At 40.3% G+C, this 21,206-nt stretch overlaps 2 protein-coding genes and 1 long non-coding RNA gene across 5 annotated transcripts in view; 1 reads left to right on the top strand and 2 right to left on the bottom strand.

The window, feature by feature from the left end:
• Positions 1–2,419, bottom strand: part of TBK1 (TANK binding kinase 1) — a 35,883-nt gene extending 33,464 nt beyond the window's left edge. Inside the window, exon 1 of one of the 3 annotated variants that reach the window (XM_073000424.2) lies at positions 2,278–2,419. The gene's annotated coding sequence lies outside the window, so the exon portion shown is untranslated. The other 2 variants (XM_073000426.2, XM_073000427.2) reach the window with 2 other exon arrangements.
• A 102-nt stretch (positions 2,420–2,521) lies between these two features.
• On the top strand, positions 2,522–20,975 carry LOC144583328 (uncharacterized). The gene is made up of 4 exons (XR_013537066.1): positions 2,522–2,738; positions 3,367–3,539; positions 7,833–7,963; positions 19,857–20,975. It is a non-coding gene; the product is annotated as an uncharacterized LOC144583328 (long non-coding RNA).
• XPOT (exportin for tRNA) overlaps positions 4,944–21,206 on the bottom strand; it is a 36,162-nt gene continuing 19,899 nt past the window's right edge. The window contains exons 11-25 of the mRNA XM_073000423.2: positions 20,215–20,277; positions 19,548–19,672; positions 18,506–18,647; positions 18,284–18,403; positions 18,027–18,121; positions 17,665–17,734; positions 16,365–16,603; positions 15,444–15,729; positions 14,746–14,935; positions 12,563–12,679; positions 11,742–11,857; positions 10,813–10,860; positions 8,395–8,466; positions 7,173–7,229; positions 4,944–5,561 (exon numbers count right to left, since the gene is read on the bottom strand). Of these exons, the coding sequence (XP_072856524.2) occupies positions 5,535–5,561; positions 7,173–7,229; positions 8,395–8,466; positions 10,813–10,860; positions 11,742–11,857; positions 12,563–12,679; positions 14,746–14,935; positions 15,444–15,729; positions 16,365–16,603; positions 17,665–17,734; positions 18,027–18,121; positions 18,284–18,403; positions 18,506–18,647; positions 19,548–19,672; positions 20,215–20,277 (1,767 nt within the window). The 3' untranslated portion in view covers positions 4,944–5,534. The remainder of the gene's footprint in view (positions 5,562–7,172; positions 7,230–8,394; positions 8,467–10,812; positions 10,861–11,741; positions 11,858–12,562; positions 12,680–14,745; positions 14,936–15,443; positions 15,730–16,364; positions 16,604–17,664; positions 17,735–18,026; positions 18,122–18,283; positions 18,404–18,505; positions 18,648–19,547; positions 19,673–20,214; positions 20,278–21,206) is intronic.

Here is a 21,206-nt window from a genome sequence, read left to right as displayed (position 1 = left end):
GGAGGAAGGAAAAAGGAGTAGCCAAGGCCCTGGGGTGTGCAGGGGTTGGAGAGAATCTAAATCAAATTTATTCAGAATATGAATCTATTATAAAAGTAGGAAAGTGCAGGTATTTTTTAATTAGAACTTCTTAATTCCTCACAGGAGCGTATGGCCAAAGCATCAGGTTCACAGCGCCCACCCCAGTCTCTGGTAGCAAGTAGCCACGGACCTATGTAAGGCAGCCATGTAAAATAACTCCATAAAATGTACTAGTCAGCAAAAACGACAACAACAACACTGCTAACTAGATGAGTGAGATCTTACAAAGGAAGGACAGAAAGCGCCATCTCTTTCCCCCAGCAGTTTCCTTTGCTAGCGGTATGTGTGGGTTCCCTCCTCTGACAGCCACTGCTTTATGCTGGGAGCACCCCACTACATCTACTTCTCTATGCCCGCCTACATGCAGTGCTTTATCACCTGAGAAGCCAAAGGAAATATTTTAGAACAGGTTTGACACAAGGATTAACATGCAAAACCCTCAAAGCTCCACAGCTTAACCCATCAATTGCCCCTAAGACAAAGTAATTATTTCTGAACAAGCAATATGAAACCACTGTTTTCATACATGGTTGACAACCGCTCCTTCCTGCACATAAACTGACAATGTTTACATGTAAATACACTCTTCCCTAAACCTAAACTGGCCTATCAGTGCATACAGACTGGGACACCTGGCTTTGAACTGGTGTGGTAAGAGCGAATGGCAAGGGTGGAATCGTATTCAGTTCCTCATTGAGCCATGCATGAAACTCTTGGGACGATGTAAAGCAGGGAGGAGGAGAATCAGGTACCCTGTTGGCCTTCAGCTAAATGGAGAAAATGGGAATTACAGATGTAATTAATAAAACAAAATAAAAATCTGCGCTTAAGGAACTCACAGTATGTAGCGCTAATTAATGGGAGACACAAAGCAAAGGGGTTCTAGCAAGTCCACGAATAAGCAGTGCTGGTTACTATACAAATTAAGTTCCATTTAGAAAATTGTATTATTTATAACAGTGAAGTTATAAAATTTCACATTAGTACTCCCTGTGAGTCATAATCTCTTTTTAAAAAAAATATTATTATTATTGTATTACTGTATTATGATTTTGTAAGCCACCTAGAGTTGTCATATCCAGTGGTTCTTAACGTGGGCGATAATGCCCCCCAGGGGGCGATTTCATTTTTCAGGGGGGGCGCTAGAACAAAAAGGGGCGGCGTGGGGGCGCTGGAGCAGAAGGGAGCGGTAGGGGGGCGCTGGAGCAAGCCAAACCTGTGAAGATGGCTGCAGCCTTTTTACATTGTGCATGAATATATATTTTCCTCCAATTTTAATTTAGTTTCAGACTTTTTGTCTTGAAATTTTTAGTTCCTGAATTTGTTTTTATGCCCTTTTTATATTTCTTTTTGCGTCTTAAAATTCACTTGCAACTAAATAATTAAATGTTACTTTTTGGGGGGCATTTCATTTTCTTGGAATTTAATTTTGTTTTCAGGGGTCATTGGATTTAAGTGTCTTAAATAAACAAACAAACAAACAAACAAACAAACAAACGAGATATCATCACCAAGGGGAGGGGGGGCGATGATAACTTCCTCAATGGCTCAAGGGGACGTTTCTTTCAAAAAGGTTAAGAACCACTGGTCATATCGACCAGATAGGCGAGATATAAACAAACAAGCAAAGTATGTACTGTACACTACTGGACACAACGCCGGAAACAAAACGGGCGTCTAGATCTCTTAGGCTGCATCCTCCATCTACTTCCCCTAAGGGTAAGCCCCACTGACCGATAGGTGCAGAACAGGTAGATTATAGGATAGGCCTGTTCAAAAACAGGAGATCTGCTTCCTTTTTGGACGGGGCGGGTAAAGGGGAGGCGTAGCTTGCCAGGGTACCTTAGGAAAAGATGTGCACCTCCTGGGTCCTCTCTCTCCTCCTGTGCACCCGCCAACTCTTCGTTTGCAAAGAACTTCTCCCTTGTTTCCGGACAACTCCCCCCCCCCCACGGGCGCCGCCGCTGCTGCTCCACGGCCACCCAATGCACCCAGAGCGGGCAGCTCCGGGAATTCCCCCCTTCCTCCCCCCCCCCCGAGGCCTACAAGACTAACCAAATCTGCTCCACTCCCATAGAAAAGGACTCGTCATTCGCTCGCTTTTCCAAGGGAAAGCGAAACCTCGCGACACGCTTCCGGTTCGCCGCCACCTCCTCCTCCTCCTCCTTCCTCGAGGGCGCTCAGGCGTCGCCTTACCTGCGCGATACCTGCTCCCGACCACCCCCCCCGGGCGACGAGCGCGGGAGGGACGCCTTCCTCGCCCTTTCCAGCTCCCGCTTGCGGCCCGCCAAAGAGTTATCCTCGTTCGTGGCCCGACTACTCTCCGCCCGCTTCCGGCTTCCTGACTTGAGGAGGAGGCGGAGCAGCGGCGAGGCAGGGCCGCGGGTTCCTCCTGGGTCTCTCGTACGCCCGCTTCCGTCCCTCCCACCACGCGCCCTCTGTCGCCGCCGAAGCGAAGGAGGCGCGATCCTGTGGACGTTGCTTCCCAAGTGCGCACGGCCGTATTCGGCGCAGCTTCTCGAGTAAAGATGCAAAACCATTGCAGCCTTCGTTGAATAGAAACAGAAGGTTCGGGGGAGGCCTTTTACAGAAACCCATGTGAGGAAGGAGGGGCGAAGAGCCCAATCCTACATACATTGGCCAAAATTAAAGAGAAGGTAAAGGAGTTAACCTGATGCCTTTCCAGCTCACTCTCCCCCCCCACCCCACCTCCACCCCCAATTTTGCCAATATACTTAGGCAGACTAACAGGGCTACTTTTGGGGGCAATCCTACACGTCTGTTCAAAATTTAACTCTTAACCATTGTAGTTTTAGAACAGGTAGCCGTGTTAGTTTGCATTAGCGTATCAGGCCGAAAAGGAAAGAAAAAAAAAATAAGGACGGTACAAAAACATGACAGACTACCTGCTATATTTTAATATGAGCTTTCATGGACAAGTCCAGTTTCTCAGACATAAGAAACTAAATGGCAAATATTTATACATGGCTCCAAAACGAAGAGGCTGCTTGCTTCCTGGGCACAAGTTGTTGATAGTGTGGTATTCCATACCAGGCAATGTCCTTTAAGATCCCCCCCCCCTTTTGATATTTCGTTCCCCTCCCAGGAAGCACTGTTCTGTAAACAATACTAATTAGTGGCTAAATTAGTCTCAGGCTATAGATAACAAGCAGGAACATGGTAATACAGTAATAAGTATTTTAAAATACCAATGAGGCTAGTAAGGTGGCTCTAGTTAAAAAGGAAGGAAATATTCCTCTATGAACCAGCACAATTTACTTCCAGATATGCCAGTAATATTAGGATCCAGCATGAGGTCCTGAAGGTTGAAGGCAGTTAAGTGACTGGAGGTCACTCTTTCACAGCCTCATCCAGCCTACCTGACAAGAGCTTCATAAAATAGAGGAGCATGTATGGACCTCCTTGGATGAAAGCCAGGGTGAAAATTAGAGATAGAGGTAAGGTGGCTACCTTTCTTGTCAACATAATACTCCAAATAAATAAATCCACAATCTGCACCAGTCGTCTTGGACATTTTAGCACAGATTTTTTTTTAAAAAAAACTTTAACTGGAAGACAAAATTACTTCTATGCTCTGTTCATATCATGCATATTTAGGCAAATACAGTTTATTAAATAATGTATTGTAGCAAGTACTTGGATTTGTGTGGAGCTGTGCTTACCCCCACCCCTAAATACAGAGAAAGCATAGAACAAGCCATTTCAGCCAGCGCTTGGAGAACCAGCTGAGTTTCAAGATCAAGAGTCAGATGGCTCTCCAACCACCAGCTGCACATGCGTGTGCACCACAATCACATACAGGGGAGGGGAGGATGGAGAGGGGCAAGATTCTGACTGTAACTGCAATCGGTATTGCATGCAGGAAACAGGTAGCATCAAGAGCATTGACCACACTATCTGACTTGTGCAGGAGACCAAGAGATGGAGAGCTGATCTTGCACCCAAACTGCTTCCCTATCCTGGCTTTATGAACTGTGTTACAGAGATGGTATACTATTGTAAATAAACACAAGAGAAGGAAAAATGGATGATTCCTGCTTCAGCATCAAAATTGAGACACATTTAACCTCTCCCACCACATATACTTTTTAAGAATACCAAAATGTTCAGGTAGTATTTTTTTCCATCTTCACAGTTGTCGCTTTGGGTCCAGGGGGACATGCTGAAAATGAATATTTAGGATCAGCCAAGACCACCGTACCAGTTGTGGATATTTCTGGATCAGGATTATTGCCATGCAGTGTACATAGGGCTTTCCTTGAAAGATGATCCAGAGGTTGCAGGATATGGAATGATGTGCCTGTGTACTTACAGAGGCAGCCAGAGAGGAACGTATTTGCAATCTCTGCAATGGCTCCACTGGGCCCAATTCAAACTGTTAAGTACTTCTGACACCTTAAATGGCTCAGGACTCAGCTACTTGGAGGACTGCCTTTCTGAGCACTTGGGATTTTAAATTAGCCAGATGGATTTTGCTTGTGGTGCCCTACAATTGTGAGCGCGGGGATTTTTCAATGATGGTACATCAGCCATCTGACTTCTTTCCAATCAAAATTTGGTTGTCCTCTGCACTGGTGGTGTAGAGGAGCTGGGTAAAAATATAGTTTCAGAATGAAAGCAAGTGTTGTCATTGTTTTACAGGCCAGAGTAACTTGCTTTTGGAGTTTGTGGAACTTGCTGCAGCTAAGTGTTGGGGCAACTATAATAGGAGTAGCACATGTTACACTATAGTTTATCAAATCCTTGATTAAGTTTGTCATCAGCAATGTCTGTGGAACTGCACATGGAATTATGTGATTTGGCAGTCAACATGAAGATAACCAATGATTCAAGACAACATATAGATTTCACTGAATAAAATTTATTTTTTCTGTATAAAAATGTAGAGCCAGATCCTATTTTTCAATCAGATCTATTAATAACTGTTTTGTAGGCATCTAGACCCTACAAAAGACACCAATATCTACAAAATGGAGTTTGATTATTTTATTTTGTATCGCCATACATGAACAAATGTTCATTTCTAATATGCACATATTCTACTCAGTATTTAAAAATGTACACAATTTATAACCATTCTTATGGACTTGGAAGGAATATATACATTGTTTTAAGTCAAAAATTAAAAGTAGGTATTTCATTTTTGCTGTACTAATTACAGCATACAATTATTCTACGCAAAGGATTCCAAGTAGGCACACTGGCAACTTCTGCTGTCTGTGTGCTATACGTGCATCAACCAACATAACATAGGGCATTTCATTTGCACTTTTACAGTAAAAGGCTAATACACATACGGAGTTAAGCACAGAGCAACATTTTCCAGAAGAAAAGAAAAAAGTCAGTCTGAATGGCACAGAAGTTAGCATTCTTATAAATTAACATCTCGGGTTCCTGATTAAAGAAAACTGGGAAATATTCCAGTAGACTTCTTAGGGTTTTGCTCTTTGAAAAAATACCTGTTTTGGGGGAAAAAAGTACGTTAGAATTTAAGGAAACAGAGATAAACAGCAATGCTAAGTCAATATCAAAATCATGCTTCTAATGGCATAAGTTTAAAGGGGACCATCTGCAACTACTCAGAAGATGATAAATGATAACTTGTCATTTTAGGCAAAAAAAATCTGTTTCCATAAACTCTGTTAAGTTTATGATATGTAAATCTAATACAATGCAAACTATTTCAAATAACTAGAAATAATTTCAGCCATTTGATACTTGCCTTTTGAAACTGAAAAAGTGAAATGTTAAGATTAATGCATAACCTAATACCACCTCCACTTTCACCTAGTTCTTTTAGAAATTTAAGTTATAACAGCTGGAATCCTGTTGCTCTGCATAGTAAGTTGCACTAGAGTAGGTCCACTGACTCAAATAGGCCTGCTCTAGTTGTAACCTATTATGCTAGTAAGCTACAACTAGAACTGGCCTATTTGAATCAATGGAATGTACAGAGAAGTTGACTTACCAAATACCCTCTGATTCAGTGGGCCTACTCTAGCAAGACTTACTTGTGTTAGGAATTCCAACAATACAGAACTTAAAAATCACAGTCACACAGGTTTAAATATGAGACAGTTTCACATGACTATTGACTACAGCACAGAGATTTCAACAGGAATGGTGAAGGTATATTACTATAAAATTTGTATTGATTAGACAGCAGGGAACCTTTGGTCTTCCAGATGTTTTGGCCAACAACCCCCAGCTTGGCCAATGGCAAGAATGGTGAATGTTGTCATCTAAAACATCTGGTGCGCCTGTTGAATGTCATTTAAAACATCTGGAGTGCCAAAGGCTTCCTATTCCTAGCTTTGATGGTTTAAATGATTTATCTAAAATATTTTATACTGCCCATATCCTATGACACATGTGAAGCATTCAACAATCCCATTTCCAAATATACAATTTAAAAAACAATAATTTGCAAGAAGGAGCTGCATGTCAGTAAAAGGTAGCAGGTACTTGCTTCTTGTTCCCACCCATTACTGCATACTGGGCTAGACTCATCCCCAAGCTTTCACATACTAACAACCAAATGTCTCAGTTTCACACATATACTCTTTTGAATATATCTACACTGAACCTAAGAATGTGGGGGGTAAGGAAGCTCAGCATAAGATATTGGGGACAAAGTCTTGATATGTATCTTCTACTTCCTTCTACTTTATGTAGTTAATAAATGAAGATGACTTTTACATTTATACAATGATCTTCCAGTAGTTTTACTTACTATAGGAAAAGTTATCCCAGAAGTCTGAAGCCACAGTAATTTTGCATTTATATCTAGTTGACATGGGACAGCCTCCTGTGTAGAATTTCATTTCCTCCTTGCATTCTAGCCCCCAGCCCTCAGATATAAAAAACAGGACTTTCCGACAATAGTGTGAAAGAAACAAGGAAAAGGCAAGGTACTCCAACAACACACTTTATTAAACTACTAGAATGTTCCTTTAGAGTTCACACAAGTGAGAAAAAGCAGAGTTCAAACCAACACATGTAAAATCTATTTAATCCAATAGATAAAAGTAAGCCATGAAAGATAAAATCAAGATAAAGGTTTAACCTACCTTTAAGTAGTTTTTAAAAACTTTAGCATCAGGCTGCTGAAGTGCTTGACAAAACTCCTATAAAAATAACAAGGTTTAATATTTGCTTGTACAGACAAATAGTTTCTTTTGACTGTGGTTCCAAATTAGCATGTATATTTTTAGCAACTGTGAATTTGTTCTTTCCAAAAGTAATTAATGATGAAAAAGGGGGAACCCTCAAATTATTTCCAATTCTGCTGAAAATATCACCACTTAGAAATCTATTAATCTGTGAGCACACACTCCGACTAAAACAGATGTTTGACATTATTTGCACAAATCAACTATATGAATTGGAAGTGGAGAAGGGATTTGCAGGACAGTCTGTATTCTGAAATGTTTTACTGCCAACCAGGTTCTCACTAAGCTGGGGATGTGCACATGCATCTCTGCCTCCCTGTGCACAGCTGTCTTCTTCCTCCGTGCAGTGATCACATTAGGTTCTGGTCGCAATGGAACCCAGCGTGTGGAGTCGCGCATGCATGCAGGGGTGAAGTTGTGTGTGAGGCGGAGCCCCGCCCAGCAGGGCTGAAAATTAGAGGGTATGTTGACTGCTAAGAACAATGTGCTGCCCCCTCTATGTCATGTATAGAAGCAGTCAGGACTGGTTATTGAATCTTATTTCAACACTATCAACAGGATGGGATTTGCCATTGCATCTGATAACAGCAGAAGGTATGAAACACAGTTGTGATCTGCAACACACGTCCGCTGCTCCCATCATGTTGGCACCTGCACCTAGGTTGGGTGGGGATCATCCAGCCTCACAGGTACATTTTTTCAGCCTCCTAAAGCTACCTCAGAATTCCTCAAAAATGGGCCCAAACCATGAAGAGCTTTATATCTGCGTATAAAAACCTTGAACCTGATCCAGGATGCAATGGGTAACCGGTGGAGGTGAGCCAGTATCGGAGTGATACAATCAAATTTGCTTACATCAACCACCAGTCTGTCTACCTCAACTGTTATATGAATTGTGGGGATTGCATCAAAATTAATATGGTTTCCCCCACAAATTAATAATGTGCTATGGGAAAACAAACATTCCTGCTAAATCAATGTTACTGCCTCTTTGCAATTACACTAAAGTACATTTTGCCTGAAGATGATAAACTATCATGGTATCAAAATAATCTAGACTACTTTAGTGCTAAGACTATCCCAAAAAGTACTTCATATACCAGTATAGAAGAATACGTACCTGTACTATTTCAGGTGCTACCTGTAGTGAAGGCAGATATTCTTGCTGAAGATACTGAATACATTCAAGGCCCTTGAAAAAGGAAATACATGCAAGAAAGTTGATAGTTGTTTTAAATGTTTCTTATTTCACTCTTTTTGTGTAATGTAATCTTACTCAATGCTATCTAAGAACTAGAAATAAACATTAAATGGAAAACACTTCCATCTCCCTGGACATTCTGCAAGAAATTTGTCAGTTGCCAAAGCATCACATTGCTAAATTGGAATATATCTTCAAATCTAGCTCAACAGTGAGTGTCAATGGCCCATTTACTACAAATTTTTTTCTCTCAGGAGTGCATGCACACTGTTCATCCTGCTTTACTAATTCACCAAAATGGCAGCAATCCACACATACTGACTGATTCTTCCTTTTCTTAGTTTTCCTTTGTACTGGCTTAGTGAAGCAATCTGCTTTGTTATCCATTCATTGAACGCCCCCTTTTATGCCCCATAAAGGGAAGAGATGCTTCGCTTCATGTTTGTAATGTCTAGCGGCCCAGGAACCAGAACTTCCAAAGGTGGACCTGGGTGGGACAATACCATATTTGGTCCACTCCTGGGTTATTTATATCCAGGCTTATCAAACGAGGCTTCTGTAGAGAGCTTTTGACATTCAACTATGCTTAGTAGAAGGAATGAGAACTATGGATAAGAGAAAAAGATGGCAGCAGATGACCTAGCGGGGGGGGGGGGGGAGCAGAGAACACAAAGGAACCAAAGTCTGGTGACAAGATTAAATGAAACAATAAAAATATTACTGGATTGGTGCAGAGTGATTTATTGACTGAGAAGATGACTGTAAGATGAATGCCCTAGGGACACGCTGGGCCTCCTGAGCATTCATATTTGATGCCACAACTTCCCAGCATGTGACAAGGACAGCTTAAGTATTGCATTTCTGAAATACCTGGTCCTAGTAACCATCTCTCGTAGTGTTTCAGAGGACAGCCCACATCCCTTGTTCTGTCTAGACTTTTTTCAAAATTAGTTAGAGTTAAAAATGCAAGATACTGGCAAAAATGCTCTTGTATATCTATGCAGATGGTGTAACATTTGGAGGTAAATTACCCCAAGTTAAGAAACCACCATAGACATTATTAGTTGCATACTGACTTGTACAATTCAATATGCAACTGATAATGTCTACAGGGATTTTCTTTAACTTGGGGCAATTCATCCCCAAAGGTTACACCATTTGTGCTATGCTAACACATTAAGGTACAGTAAGAGGATTTGGGCCACTGTTTCATAATGCTTGGGCAAGTTCAGAAAAGTCCTAATAACTCTTATCTGCTGCAGGCCTTGCTTCCTTTGCCAGAAGCCTGGAACTGCCACCTACTCTTGGCTAAATTCACTTGCTTCAAACTCCCTCTCAGAAATTAGTTCAACAAAACCTTTCTAGATTATCTTTGCCATCTGCCTCTACCATGCAACGGTTTGTTTTAGATAATCAGTCTTTCATTTTAAGAAGCAGAGTTAGGAACAAACATTTGGCTCTACAGCCAGACTCCTCCTGCGAGCCATGAGTAAACCAGAAAGTCGCTGTCCAACTATAATTTCCCATTTGTCCAAACCACAAATCCAAGATTACCAGTTTTAGAATAAGCCAGTATTTCAAAGTTCAAAGGAGTCATTATATTAACCTGTCACAGAAAAAACCAACAAGGAGTCCTATGGTACTTTAATATATTTATTATCATCTAAGACTGTATGGACCATAGCCACATTCATCAGATGCCAACTGTGATCAAAAATCTTGGCTTGTACTAAAGTTGTTAATTTTATTGTTACAGTTAGAAAAAAGGGAAACTACTTGGTTTAACTGCAGCTTGTATAAGGGGAGCAGTAAATGGCTTGGATAGAAGGCACAGAGTTCATTTTCCTCTATGGTTTTTCACAAATAATTCTTTAAAGTGGGCTTTCTAGAATGTCAGTTGAGCCAAAGAAAAGCCTTAACCACAAAAAAGTACAAGGTGATACCTGGTCCCTACATTAATTTGCCCCCCTGTGCACACACTATCTCATAGTAATTCTGATGCACCATCCTTCCTTTATAGACAGGCTTGATGGCAAAGAATTTTAACTATTCAGGAAGCTTAGTATAATTACTATCAGAAAATATGGAAATTAAGCTGAAATATGTTCATGTCAAAAAGCTAAATTCAGGAAATTTAGTTGCAGGGTTTTCTTTCTGAATTTCTGACAATGGTACTATGTCAAGCCAACAGATGGTGAGTAGAAAAAAATCCAACAGAGAGGCAATCCAACATAGAGGTGAACCACTATAACCTGTCAAAGTGAACCAAAACTGAAATAGAACAATTCATGTAATCCTATGTAGATTTCAAATAAAATATCTGCTATTAAGCCTTACCCTTTTGAGATGAATTGTTTTTAAAGTCACTGCGCACTCTGATAAAGCCTATAAAAATGAAATAAAAGGACATCAGGTCAAACATTTGAGATTAGAATTAAAATGGTTCTAATGAAATGCTGCATTTGCACATTGCAGGTTTAAGATTTACCAGCCAGAAACATGCATTTCCTAGGGGGGAAATCCTTATGAGCAACAAACAGGATTAAAACAACAAAAACAGAATTCTGCCTCATAATTCTACACAACCTAAAGCATTACTAGAATGGCTGGTTAATTCCCCCAAAGGCAGAATTCTACTTAGATGGAATCTGTTTTCTGATTGTATGATTTTTGGATTACATTGTGGGTTTAGAAGCCTCACTAAAGCTTCAAAGGCGCTTCTGCAGGAGTTGTCAGTGTCACTGGTGTGGACCAGGATGTCATTTCATCGCAAATGCCACCCTTTTCTATGCACTCTTTGGCCAGGGTGGAACTGGTTTTAGATCTCGCCACTGTAACAGACTGAAGGAACAGAAATGTTGAATTTTGTCACCTATGTGCACTGTAAAACATTATACATGGGGACTGAATCTTCTATGATGCTGCTGGGCTGTGAATGCCAGTCCTGTTTATCAGTTCTCCACAAACATACAGAATTGCTGGAGAGCTCAGTGATTTAGGTCTCTGGCTGCTGAGCCAGAGGTTGGGAGTTCGATTCCCCACTGTGCTTCCTTGACAGGGACTGGACTTGATGATCCACAAGGTCTCTTCCAGCTCTGCAATTCTAAGGTTATAACAAAGTTTCTGGGAGCAGACCCTGGAGATTCCTCTAGGTGGAATCCAGAAGACTTTATAGACTATGTTTAGTTGCAAGATCTGACATTCAGGTTTCATGTATCTCTAGGCATAAATTATCCCCATAACAGTCTGTGTTCGTGTTTACATACCAATACTGTCTGTGCATCTGCCAAGTCAAAGGTCTGCTTTAAAGGTGCTAAGAAACATGCAGGGACAATGTGTTTATAGATAAAGTCAGCAAATCCCACAGGTCCATCATTGCCTCCTAAAAGAAAAACAAAAACTGCAACAGAACAAGAAATTCAAGCTTTTCCTCTAGCTGAATTCTTTTCACTGACAGTAGTTTCACACACTGTGTGGAAACAACTCTCAGCAGGTGTACCACATAGACCTGCATGGAATATAGTGGTGCCTCGCTAGACAGTTACCCCGCATGACAGTTTTTTCGCTAGACATTGACTTTTTGTGGTCACTATAGTGATTCGCAAAACAGTGATTCCTATGGGGGAATTTTGCTGGACAATATGTGGTCCCTGCTTCGCAAACCGATTTTTGCTAGATGACGATTTTGACAGCTCCCTCTGCGCTCACAAAACAGGTGTTTTCAGGACCTAAGCTTCGCAAGACAGCGATTTTAACAGCTGATCGGTGGTTTGCAAAGTGGCTTTCCTATGGCCGATCTTCGCTAGACAACAACGATTCTTCCCCATTGGAACACATTAAACAGGTTTCAATGCATTCCAATGGGGAAATGTTTTTCGCTAGACAATGATTTTGCTAAACAGCAATTTCAGTGGAACAGATTATCATCGTCCAGTGAGACACCATTGTACTGCAATGTTTGAAGCAAAATACAAGAAATTAATATAGTAAACAGTAAAAACATGTTTACAGTATATTCTTTGTAGTATAGGCAAAATTATTTTACGTACATCAAACCTTAATGATCAAGGTAGAAATGCAGGCTTACCCCAGAGTTCCACCAGCTTTGAAAGAATAATAAAGCAGGTTTTCTGAGCAATAGGATCAGGGTAGTCCACTGCTCCTTGGATGATTGTGATCAATACATGTTCAACATTCTCTGCACCTAGAAAAAGGAATAATTAGGTCAAACTCTAATTTCCATGGTCTGTACTGTGGTGCTTCTGGGAACAGCCCTGGCTCCTGTCATCTCTCCTTTCCTTTCATAACATTTTGAAAACAAGTACTGAATCTTAAAACACACATATGCAACCAACAGTCTGGCATGCTGCCCAGTGATGCACTAGGCTCCAGCACTACATTCTGAATGGTTCTTAGAGCTTTTCTTAGAAAAATGAGAGCAGTGGCAGCTGTACCCCTTTTGTTTTGAAGCATGCCTTACTATGCAGGAAAAAGAAAAAGGAAAGGCTTAAATTTTAGAGAGCAACCTGGTGCTTGAAGAGTTGGTAAAGAAGTGAGTGATATGTTTTCCATGTGGGGTTTATTTGGGGGGGGCAGTTGTGCGTTTGCAGTGTTTTATTAGCATTTTTATTTGAACTGAGGTACATAAGAAAGGATCTGAGTAGTACCAGTCTCCCTTCTCTGAAATGATTATTTTGTTACACTATGTGACATGGCATTTATGGCTCAGATTTCACCTCTGTCTTGTAATCAGTTTAATGGTCATGTTACCTCTTTCCTTCCTCTGGTAGCCTTGTGTAAAACAGATGTCATTGAGCTAAGCCTGCCCTTTGAGAAATACCGTATTTTTTGCTCCATAAGACGCACTTCCCCCCCAAAAAAAGTGGGGGGGGGAGTCTGTGTCTTATGAAGCGAAGGTGGCGATTTCACCCCCACTGGCCCCGTGGGGGGGTGGGGGAGCGTCGCAAGGGTCCTGGAAGGCTCACTTGGACCCTTGCAGCGCTCCCCCTATGGGGCCAGCATGGGCGAAATCGCCACCTTCTGGGACTCTTTTGAGGCTTGGGAAGCTTCAGAAGACTCCCTGAAGGTGGCGATTTCGCCCCCACTGGCCCTGTAGGGGGGTGGGGGGAGCCTCCCAAGGGTCCGAGTCTGCCTTCCAGGACCCTTGGGAGGCTTCCCCAATGGGGCCAGTGGGGGCTAAATCGCCACCTTCTGGGACTCTTTTGAGGCTTGGGAAGCTTCAGAAGAGTCCCTGAAAGGTGGCGATTTTGCCCCCTCTGACCCTGGGGGGCACGGTGAGTAAAGGGTCCTGGAACACACCCTAGGACCCTTTGGTGGCTCACCCTGCCCCCCCCCGCCGAGCCAGAAGGGGCGAAATCGCCACCTTCTGGGACTCTTTTGAGGCTTGGGAAGCTTCAGCAGAGTCCCTGAAGGTGGTGATTTCACCCCCTCTGGCCTCCGGCTGAGCCTCCAAAGGGTCCTAGGGTATGTTCCATAAGATGGACCTCTCCATAAGGCTCACCAAATTTTTAGGAGAAGAAAACAATTATTTTTTCCTGTTTTCTTCTCCTAAAAATGTGGTGCATCTTATAGAGAGGTGTGTCTTATAGAGCAAAAAATACGGTAGCTGCTTACTCTCTGGAAAAGAGCTGTTTTGTGACTGGCCATGTCCATCATGATATCCTGTAAATTGCTTAGCCTCTCCCAGTTCAATGAGTGTCACTTTGAGAACACATCCATGACACTTTTCAAATAGCAAATGTACCTACCAGCCCAAAGGATTAAGAAGTCCTGTTTTAGCTGAATCCAGTAAAGCTATAACAAGGAATTTATTGTTCTGGTTTGTCACAAGCAAATGTAAAGTGAGAAGAAATGTTTTCTGCACGTGATGCGTGCTACAAAACTGTATTCCCAAGGAACACACAATACTTATTATACAGCAAGCTCTATACATTTTTCAGTACTCATCATACAACAAGCTCTATTCATTTCTCATGGAAGCAATCGACTTAAAGAAGCTTCTCTGAGAGTGAAAGGAATTTGAAGACCACTCAAAAACAGCTTTGGTAAGCATGTACATTTGAACCTAACAATGTCAAAGTGTGTGATCCTACAAGCGTTGAAGGGTTTTTTATCCAAGTGAAGTTTTGTTCTAAGTAGAAAACTTGAGGTTTGGGACTTTTTTCTCTAGATTATTTCTAGCTCTTTCACTGTTACATAACATGATGCTTTTACCAGAATATTACAGACCAGTTTCCCATCAAGTCTTACCCTGATTGGCTATGACTTCACTCATTCCACTGCCAGTGACTGTTTGCAGAAAAGCAAAGTAACTCCGTTGTAACATCTGCTTTTCTAAAGCTGCAGACTGGTCATTTTCTTCAGCTGGGCGATGCAGGACTTCAAAAATAGCACGCAGCAAGGGCATAAACATTTGTTGCAGAAATGGGGAAACTTGAGTCTATTGTTGAGAAAAATAAAAGTTGGCCTGTTAAATTTTATGACAAGCAAGAAAATAAAAGGGGAGAAAGCCAAAATTTTTCATCTGCAATTGTTCTGCATGTGGAAGAAAGAAATTCTTATACAAATTCTTATACTTGGCATCCAGCTATAGTTAACTCTGGATCCCAAAGATGTCCTAAGAGAAAGTTTCCACCAGCAAAAAAAAAAAAAAAAAAAAAAAAAAAAAAAGGTTAAAAGATTCTTTTTCATCTTGAGATTCTTTTACCCCTTCAAATTTTCCTTCAGAGGGTTGGGAGACCAAAACATAGTTTTCCCAGAAACCAGACACCAAAACCAACAGTTTCAAGAGACCCTGAGAAGGCCATTCTCTTCCTGTCTCCCATCTAACTTCAGATGATAGAAGCCCCAAGAAAGGAGAGTCCAATGACAACCTCAGCACCCAGACAAGGTTATGCTCATGTTAGACTACCATGTAACTTGTTCTTTAAACTGAAGTGAACACCTACCTTGAATTTAGCTGTGATTTGGTTTATGAGGGGAATGAATTCTTGAAGGTCTTTTGCTTCACAGTCCTTGAGCATATGTTCAGAGGCTGAAGGGATGAATGGGAGAACTTCCTCCTCCAAGCAGATAATCATTCGGTGAAGAAAGGTGCGGACACCACTTCTAAGTACTTCCTTTTGCAAGGGGCAGCTGAGAGCTGGCAAAAAGGTTCGTAAGCAATCCAGATATACTTCAGAGCAGCCACACTGTTTTACTGTCTGCTTGTTGCTGAAAGCTTTACTGGTACGGCTGTGCAAACACAATAGGAAATGCCATTATACTAAGGTTTTTACCTCACAGAAAGCAAATCGCTAGGATAAGCTACTATGAATGCTTAAGCTACATTCCATTCTTACCAAAGTCTTGTTTTAAAATTAAGTCTGAAGCAATTTCCAAAACCTTTTATTACCTATCATACGAGAACACTTGTATTCTGTACACATACTTTCAATTTATAATTGAAGAAACATTCTGCAGCTATACCCAATAGGGAGTATCTCTTTTGGAACTGTTTGCAGATATCATTGGCTAACTAAATATTCATTATAAATGCCTGCTATGACAAGTATTTTTCATAGTTTGGTGTGTGTGTGTGCACAAAACAATGTTTCCCCAATGTATTTTAATTTTGCTGCCCTCCAATTTTCTAGCCACTGAGTGTGCTTGCAAGATGCTCACTTTTAAACAATTTTATTTCGCCCCCAAATCAAGATTCCCAAACTTTATTTCTGCAGGAAGGAAAGACAGGAGATAATCATCAGCAAACCCCATCCCCAGTTCAGACGTTATAATTCACTAGAAGACTTATAACATGAGCAGTCCAAAAACAACTTCTTGAGACATATACCTTTGCATATATGTTGAATAAACTGTACTACTCCCACCTTGCAAAGCCAACAGCATGATTCAGACAATCAGCTAATGCCATCTGTCTGTCTTCATCTTGGGCCATCATAAGTTTTTCTAACAGCACTTTAAACTTCTCCATTAGAGGAGTCAAAAGATTTCTCATTAAAGCCTGCTTCCGTTCTGCAGAGTAATCACTGTTCACTATCAGTACTCCAGCAGTCTCATAAATGAACAGTTGGTCATCGCTGCTTAATAAAGCCTGGTAGCCATTTTCCTGGGACCAGAAAACAAAAGGAGAACTTAATATTCAGAAGTTTTCTATTTATGTTTTGTTATTCTAGTTATAGAATTCTAGAATCTAGATCAATGGTCATCAACCTTTCCTATCTTACGTTGCTCCCATCAGTGCATCAAAGAATCTAGGAGTCCCATCATAACAGAAACAAAAAGCTCAACATTTCAGAGGACAATTACATATTTATAGGCATTTGGTTTTAGTATTTACTACTTAGACTAATGTGGTGGTCAAGGAAAAAGTGGGATTAGGATGAATACTGAGAGCAAAGTTACTAAGGGCGTGACAGATGGTCACAGTTGGATAATCAGAGACAGTATAAAACAGCTACTATTAAATAAAAGGTTGGCTCAGGAGTTTAAAAACTGTAGATTTCTATAAACTGAGATAAAACCCATGCTAGCAATATATCTGTGGAGATACCCAGCCAGTTTCTAAATTTATATATTTGAGGAATCATCCAGTATTTGAAACATGTAGATAACCTATTCAATATGGACTGAATCCAGACTTAGTCATGTTTAGAGCAGACCCAATGGTTAGCGTTAGTCCAAGAATGACAAAACTTGGATCCATCCTATGTTTTTATCCTCAAAATACCTTCCTCTGAGAAGGTTAAGAGCAATATATTACCAGTCCCTTTTGTACCTACAACTTCTGATGTATGTTATGCTGACATACACCAACTGGTCTAAGGTTATCTAACAAATCTTGTAGGTTAGCAAGAACGGTGTTGAACCCATCTTCGCACAAGCATTGTTAGTCACCAATTAAAATCCAGGACTTCCTACTTTTTTTAAAATATAGTAAGATAATTTGAAGTATGGCTAATGACGCATATGCCAGAAATAATGCATTTCAGGCTATGGGCAATACATCCACATCATAAGGATAAACTGCCTCCATATAAGTATTCTCTATTTTGCTCAAACTGCAACTCAAGAGACGAGCAAGAGGTCTCTCCCCGTCTGCTATTATGGACCCAATCCTTCTGACTTATGAGTCTACATTCTTAATGAAATTCAATGGGAAATACGTACAGGTGAAGAAAGTTCTAACAGATCTTGTATTCTGTTCAGCACATCTTCAATAAAGGGATTCATTTGTTTGCTAAAACATAAGACATAAATATTCTTACAAATATTTTAAATAATTAAAGTGTTGACATCTAGAAGTTGATTAATATTTTTGAAGTATCATTTTAGAAGAAATAATTTTTTAAAAGCATATGGGTAAAATGTACAGTAGTACCCAAATCTTTACTGTTTCTTGGAATTAACTGCACATTACATAGTGCCCATCAAATGTCATTTTTATTACACATTTTTTGAATCTAGTCTTAGTCTTGCATATATTCAGGCATCACCTACATAAAAATCAGACCCAGAGATGATAAACTTACTTGACAGATTTGACAAATCTGGAAAAAAGGTACGCAATTCTGCTTCGTACTTTTGGGTTAGTATGGCGAAGCCCTCTGTGATCCAAGAAGGCCATCTGCAATTAATTTGGAAAAAATTTAATTAGAGTTCAAGAGGCTAGTAAACTAAGGAAAGATATATAGCATATCTCAGCACTTTTTCAAAATGTTGGGGAAGGAGGAGAAAAGTAGCAGCGTAGTAGATAAAAGAATAAAATAGGTATCCAATAGAAACTTACTAAAACATTTGGAATGTGCTGAGGTTCAATGGTGAAAAATTTCTCATATCTGACCACAGTCTCAAAAAATTCCAGAGTTACTGATGTATGCTGATAGGTGCTAATGCCCGACGTAACCAACTAACAGGGAGCAGAGGGAGAGAAAGTACAACACTTTGATTAAAGATTGGCTTGTCAAGAAGACAACTGCAACAAATCACACTGTCTCTGCATCATACTTACAGTCCGCATCATATCCTGCAGAGCACTAGCTTTCGTATCACCTGAAAAATGAGCACCATGTGATACCGGAAGAGCCTCAGCCAACATATACAGCAGCCTTATAGCTACTTCTACTTCCATAAATGGCTTAGTTTGCCAATTCCTATGAAAAGAATAGATCTGAATAAACATAATGACCCTAAATTCTTTAAAGTTTTTATTTTATTATTTTTATGTATTATTTATTTTATTTTAAAGTTTATCTTTATTTCCTTTGGTAGTTTATAGTACACAATATATCTATAGAAACAAATGTTCCATCTCTAGCTAAATTAAACATCAGCAAATGAATATTGAATGTTAACGAAGTTGTACACCCTTTAATACCCACTTTACTGTACATCCTGGACTAGAAATCTCTAACTCTGTATACTAGCAAAATGCAAAAGCTTAAGTATTGTTCAGATAAAATTTAATATGAACAATAAAGATTCAGTTCTGGCACAAAACTGAATTAACTCTTCCTATTAATGCTTTGTTACATAAACATTAATATTCTAAACTGCTACTTTTGGCTGACCTGACAGACTAAAGTTCTCATAAACTTCTCTGGTGCTTATTCTTGTTTGAGTCTCTTGAATTCAAAGCAACTGCATACCCTTTCCCCTATTCTAGGCGAACAGACTGTGGTAAGATGGCAAAGTAGATTGCCCTCCCCAATCTTTGAATAAACAAGCTTTGAAAAAGGGATAGAAGATAGTTCCCTTAAGCTAGTTGCCATTCCCTTGGAGCTGAGGAACCCATAAAAATTTACAATTTAATTAACTGGCCAGCCCAACATAGGAAGAAACTGTCGAAGCAGAAGGACTATGCACTTTGAAGTCTATATCTATCTTTCCATTTGCCAGATTAGTACTGCCCATATAGCTATGTGTTGCTATTGACTGATAAGCCACATATAAAGTGTGCCTTCAGGGATCCTAAATCAACAGAAATCCTGGACACTGAAAAAGTTTTAGTCTGAACTAGTGAAAAACTCCAAAAAGCCAGACATGAAACTTACTGTAGTGTAGTGTTAAAAACTCTGCGTACAGAAACCAGCAGTAATTCAGGTGAGACCTGTGCAAGTCTGTCCAACAACAATTTCAGCTGTTTTCGATACTCTACAAACATTGCTTCATCTTCACCCTGTCAATATGTGCATGAGAGGAATACAGTCTCAGATGTCACATCCATTCTTTGTACCATGCAAAGATCAAGTGTCAATAAATGAATAAAAGGTATATACAGATTGCAGGGAGTAATGGAGATTGTAGAGTAGGGGAAAAGATTAGCTCTTTAAAGCAGATTTTTTTCTCTCTCTTTCATCCAGGTCCACCAGATGCCTTCCAAGAAAAGAACAACTATTGAGAATGGATAATGGTTTACCTCATTGCTTTGGCCTGCCCAATACAGTATAAGAGGGGGAAAAGCTTCTCTATTGCTCCTTCTTATTACTGCTTGTAGGTGAGGATTAAGCAGTATGATTATCAAAATAGAATAATGGATGATAATTTAAGACAACATTCATTGCTCAGCACAGTGAAAATCTAGAAGGTAACCTTTCCCTAACCGGCTATTTAAGGCATATTCTTGGACATGAACTTTCTTTAAACACTATGCTCTTGCATGTTTTCTTCTAGAATTGAAATAGTTACTGACACAAATAATAGTGAAACATAACATCCAACCTCATTTTCAAAGTTGTATTCTTCATCATACGTTAATTTCTTCATAACGGCCAACATAATTGCCTATAGGAAAATTATTTTTCAAATTAGCATAAATATATATATAGAGAGACATAGAGTCATAGAGTTGGGAGAGACCACTGAGGCCATCCAGTCCAACCCCCCACCATGCAGGAACATCCATTAAAGTACTCCTCTGCTTAAAAACCTCCAAAGAAGGAGACTCCACTACCCTTCGAGGCAGCCTATTCTGCTGCCGGACAGCTCTGACCATCAGGAAGTTCTTCCTAATGTTCAGATGGAATTTTTTTCCCTGTTGTTTAAAATCATTGCTTTGTGTCCTAGTCTCTGGAGCTCTGGAAAACAAGCCTGCCCCCTCGACAACATGACATCCTTTCAAATATTTTAAACATGGCCATCATGTCCCCTCTCAACCTTCTTTCTGTAATGCTAAACATTTCCAGCTCCCTAAGCCAGTCATCGTAGGACATGGCTTCCAGACCATTAACCATTTTGGTCACTCTCCTCTGGACACATTCCAGGTTGCCAACATCCTTTTTGAATTGAGGTGCCCAGAACTGGACACAATACTCCAGGTGAGGTCTGACCAAAGCAGAATAGAGTGGTACTATTACTTCCCTTGATCTAAACACTATAATCCTATTGATAAAACCAAGAATCACATTGGCTTTCTTGGCAGCCGCATCACACTGCTGACTCATGTTCAGCTTGTGATCTACTAAGACTCCTAGATCCCTTTCACAGGTACTGTTGTCTAGCCAGGTGTCTTCCATCCTATATCTGTGCAGTCCATTTTTTCTGCCTAGCTGTAGGACCTTACATTTCTCCCTGTTGAAATTCATTTTGTTAATTTTGGCCAAGGACTCTAATCTGTCAAGGTCATTGTGAATTTTAATCCTGTCCTCTGTGGAATTAGCAACCCCTGCCAATTTGGTATCATCTGCAAATTTAACCAACATACTCTCTATTCC

This window comes from Pogona vitticeps, chromosome 5 (genome assembly GCF_051106095.1).
Source record: "Pogona vitticeps strain Pit_001003342236 chromosome 5, PviZW2.1, whole genome shotgun sequence".
NCBI lineage: Eukaryota > Metazoa > Chordata > Lepidosauria > Squamata > Agamidae > Pogona > Pogona vitticeps.
The sequence above is the reverse complement of the archived record's forward strand: the minus strand, read 5'-3'. Positions and strand labels throughout refer to the sequence as shown.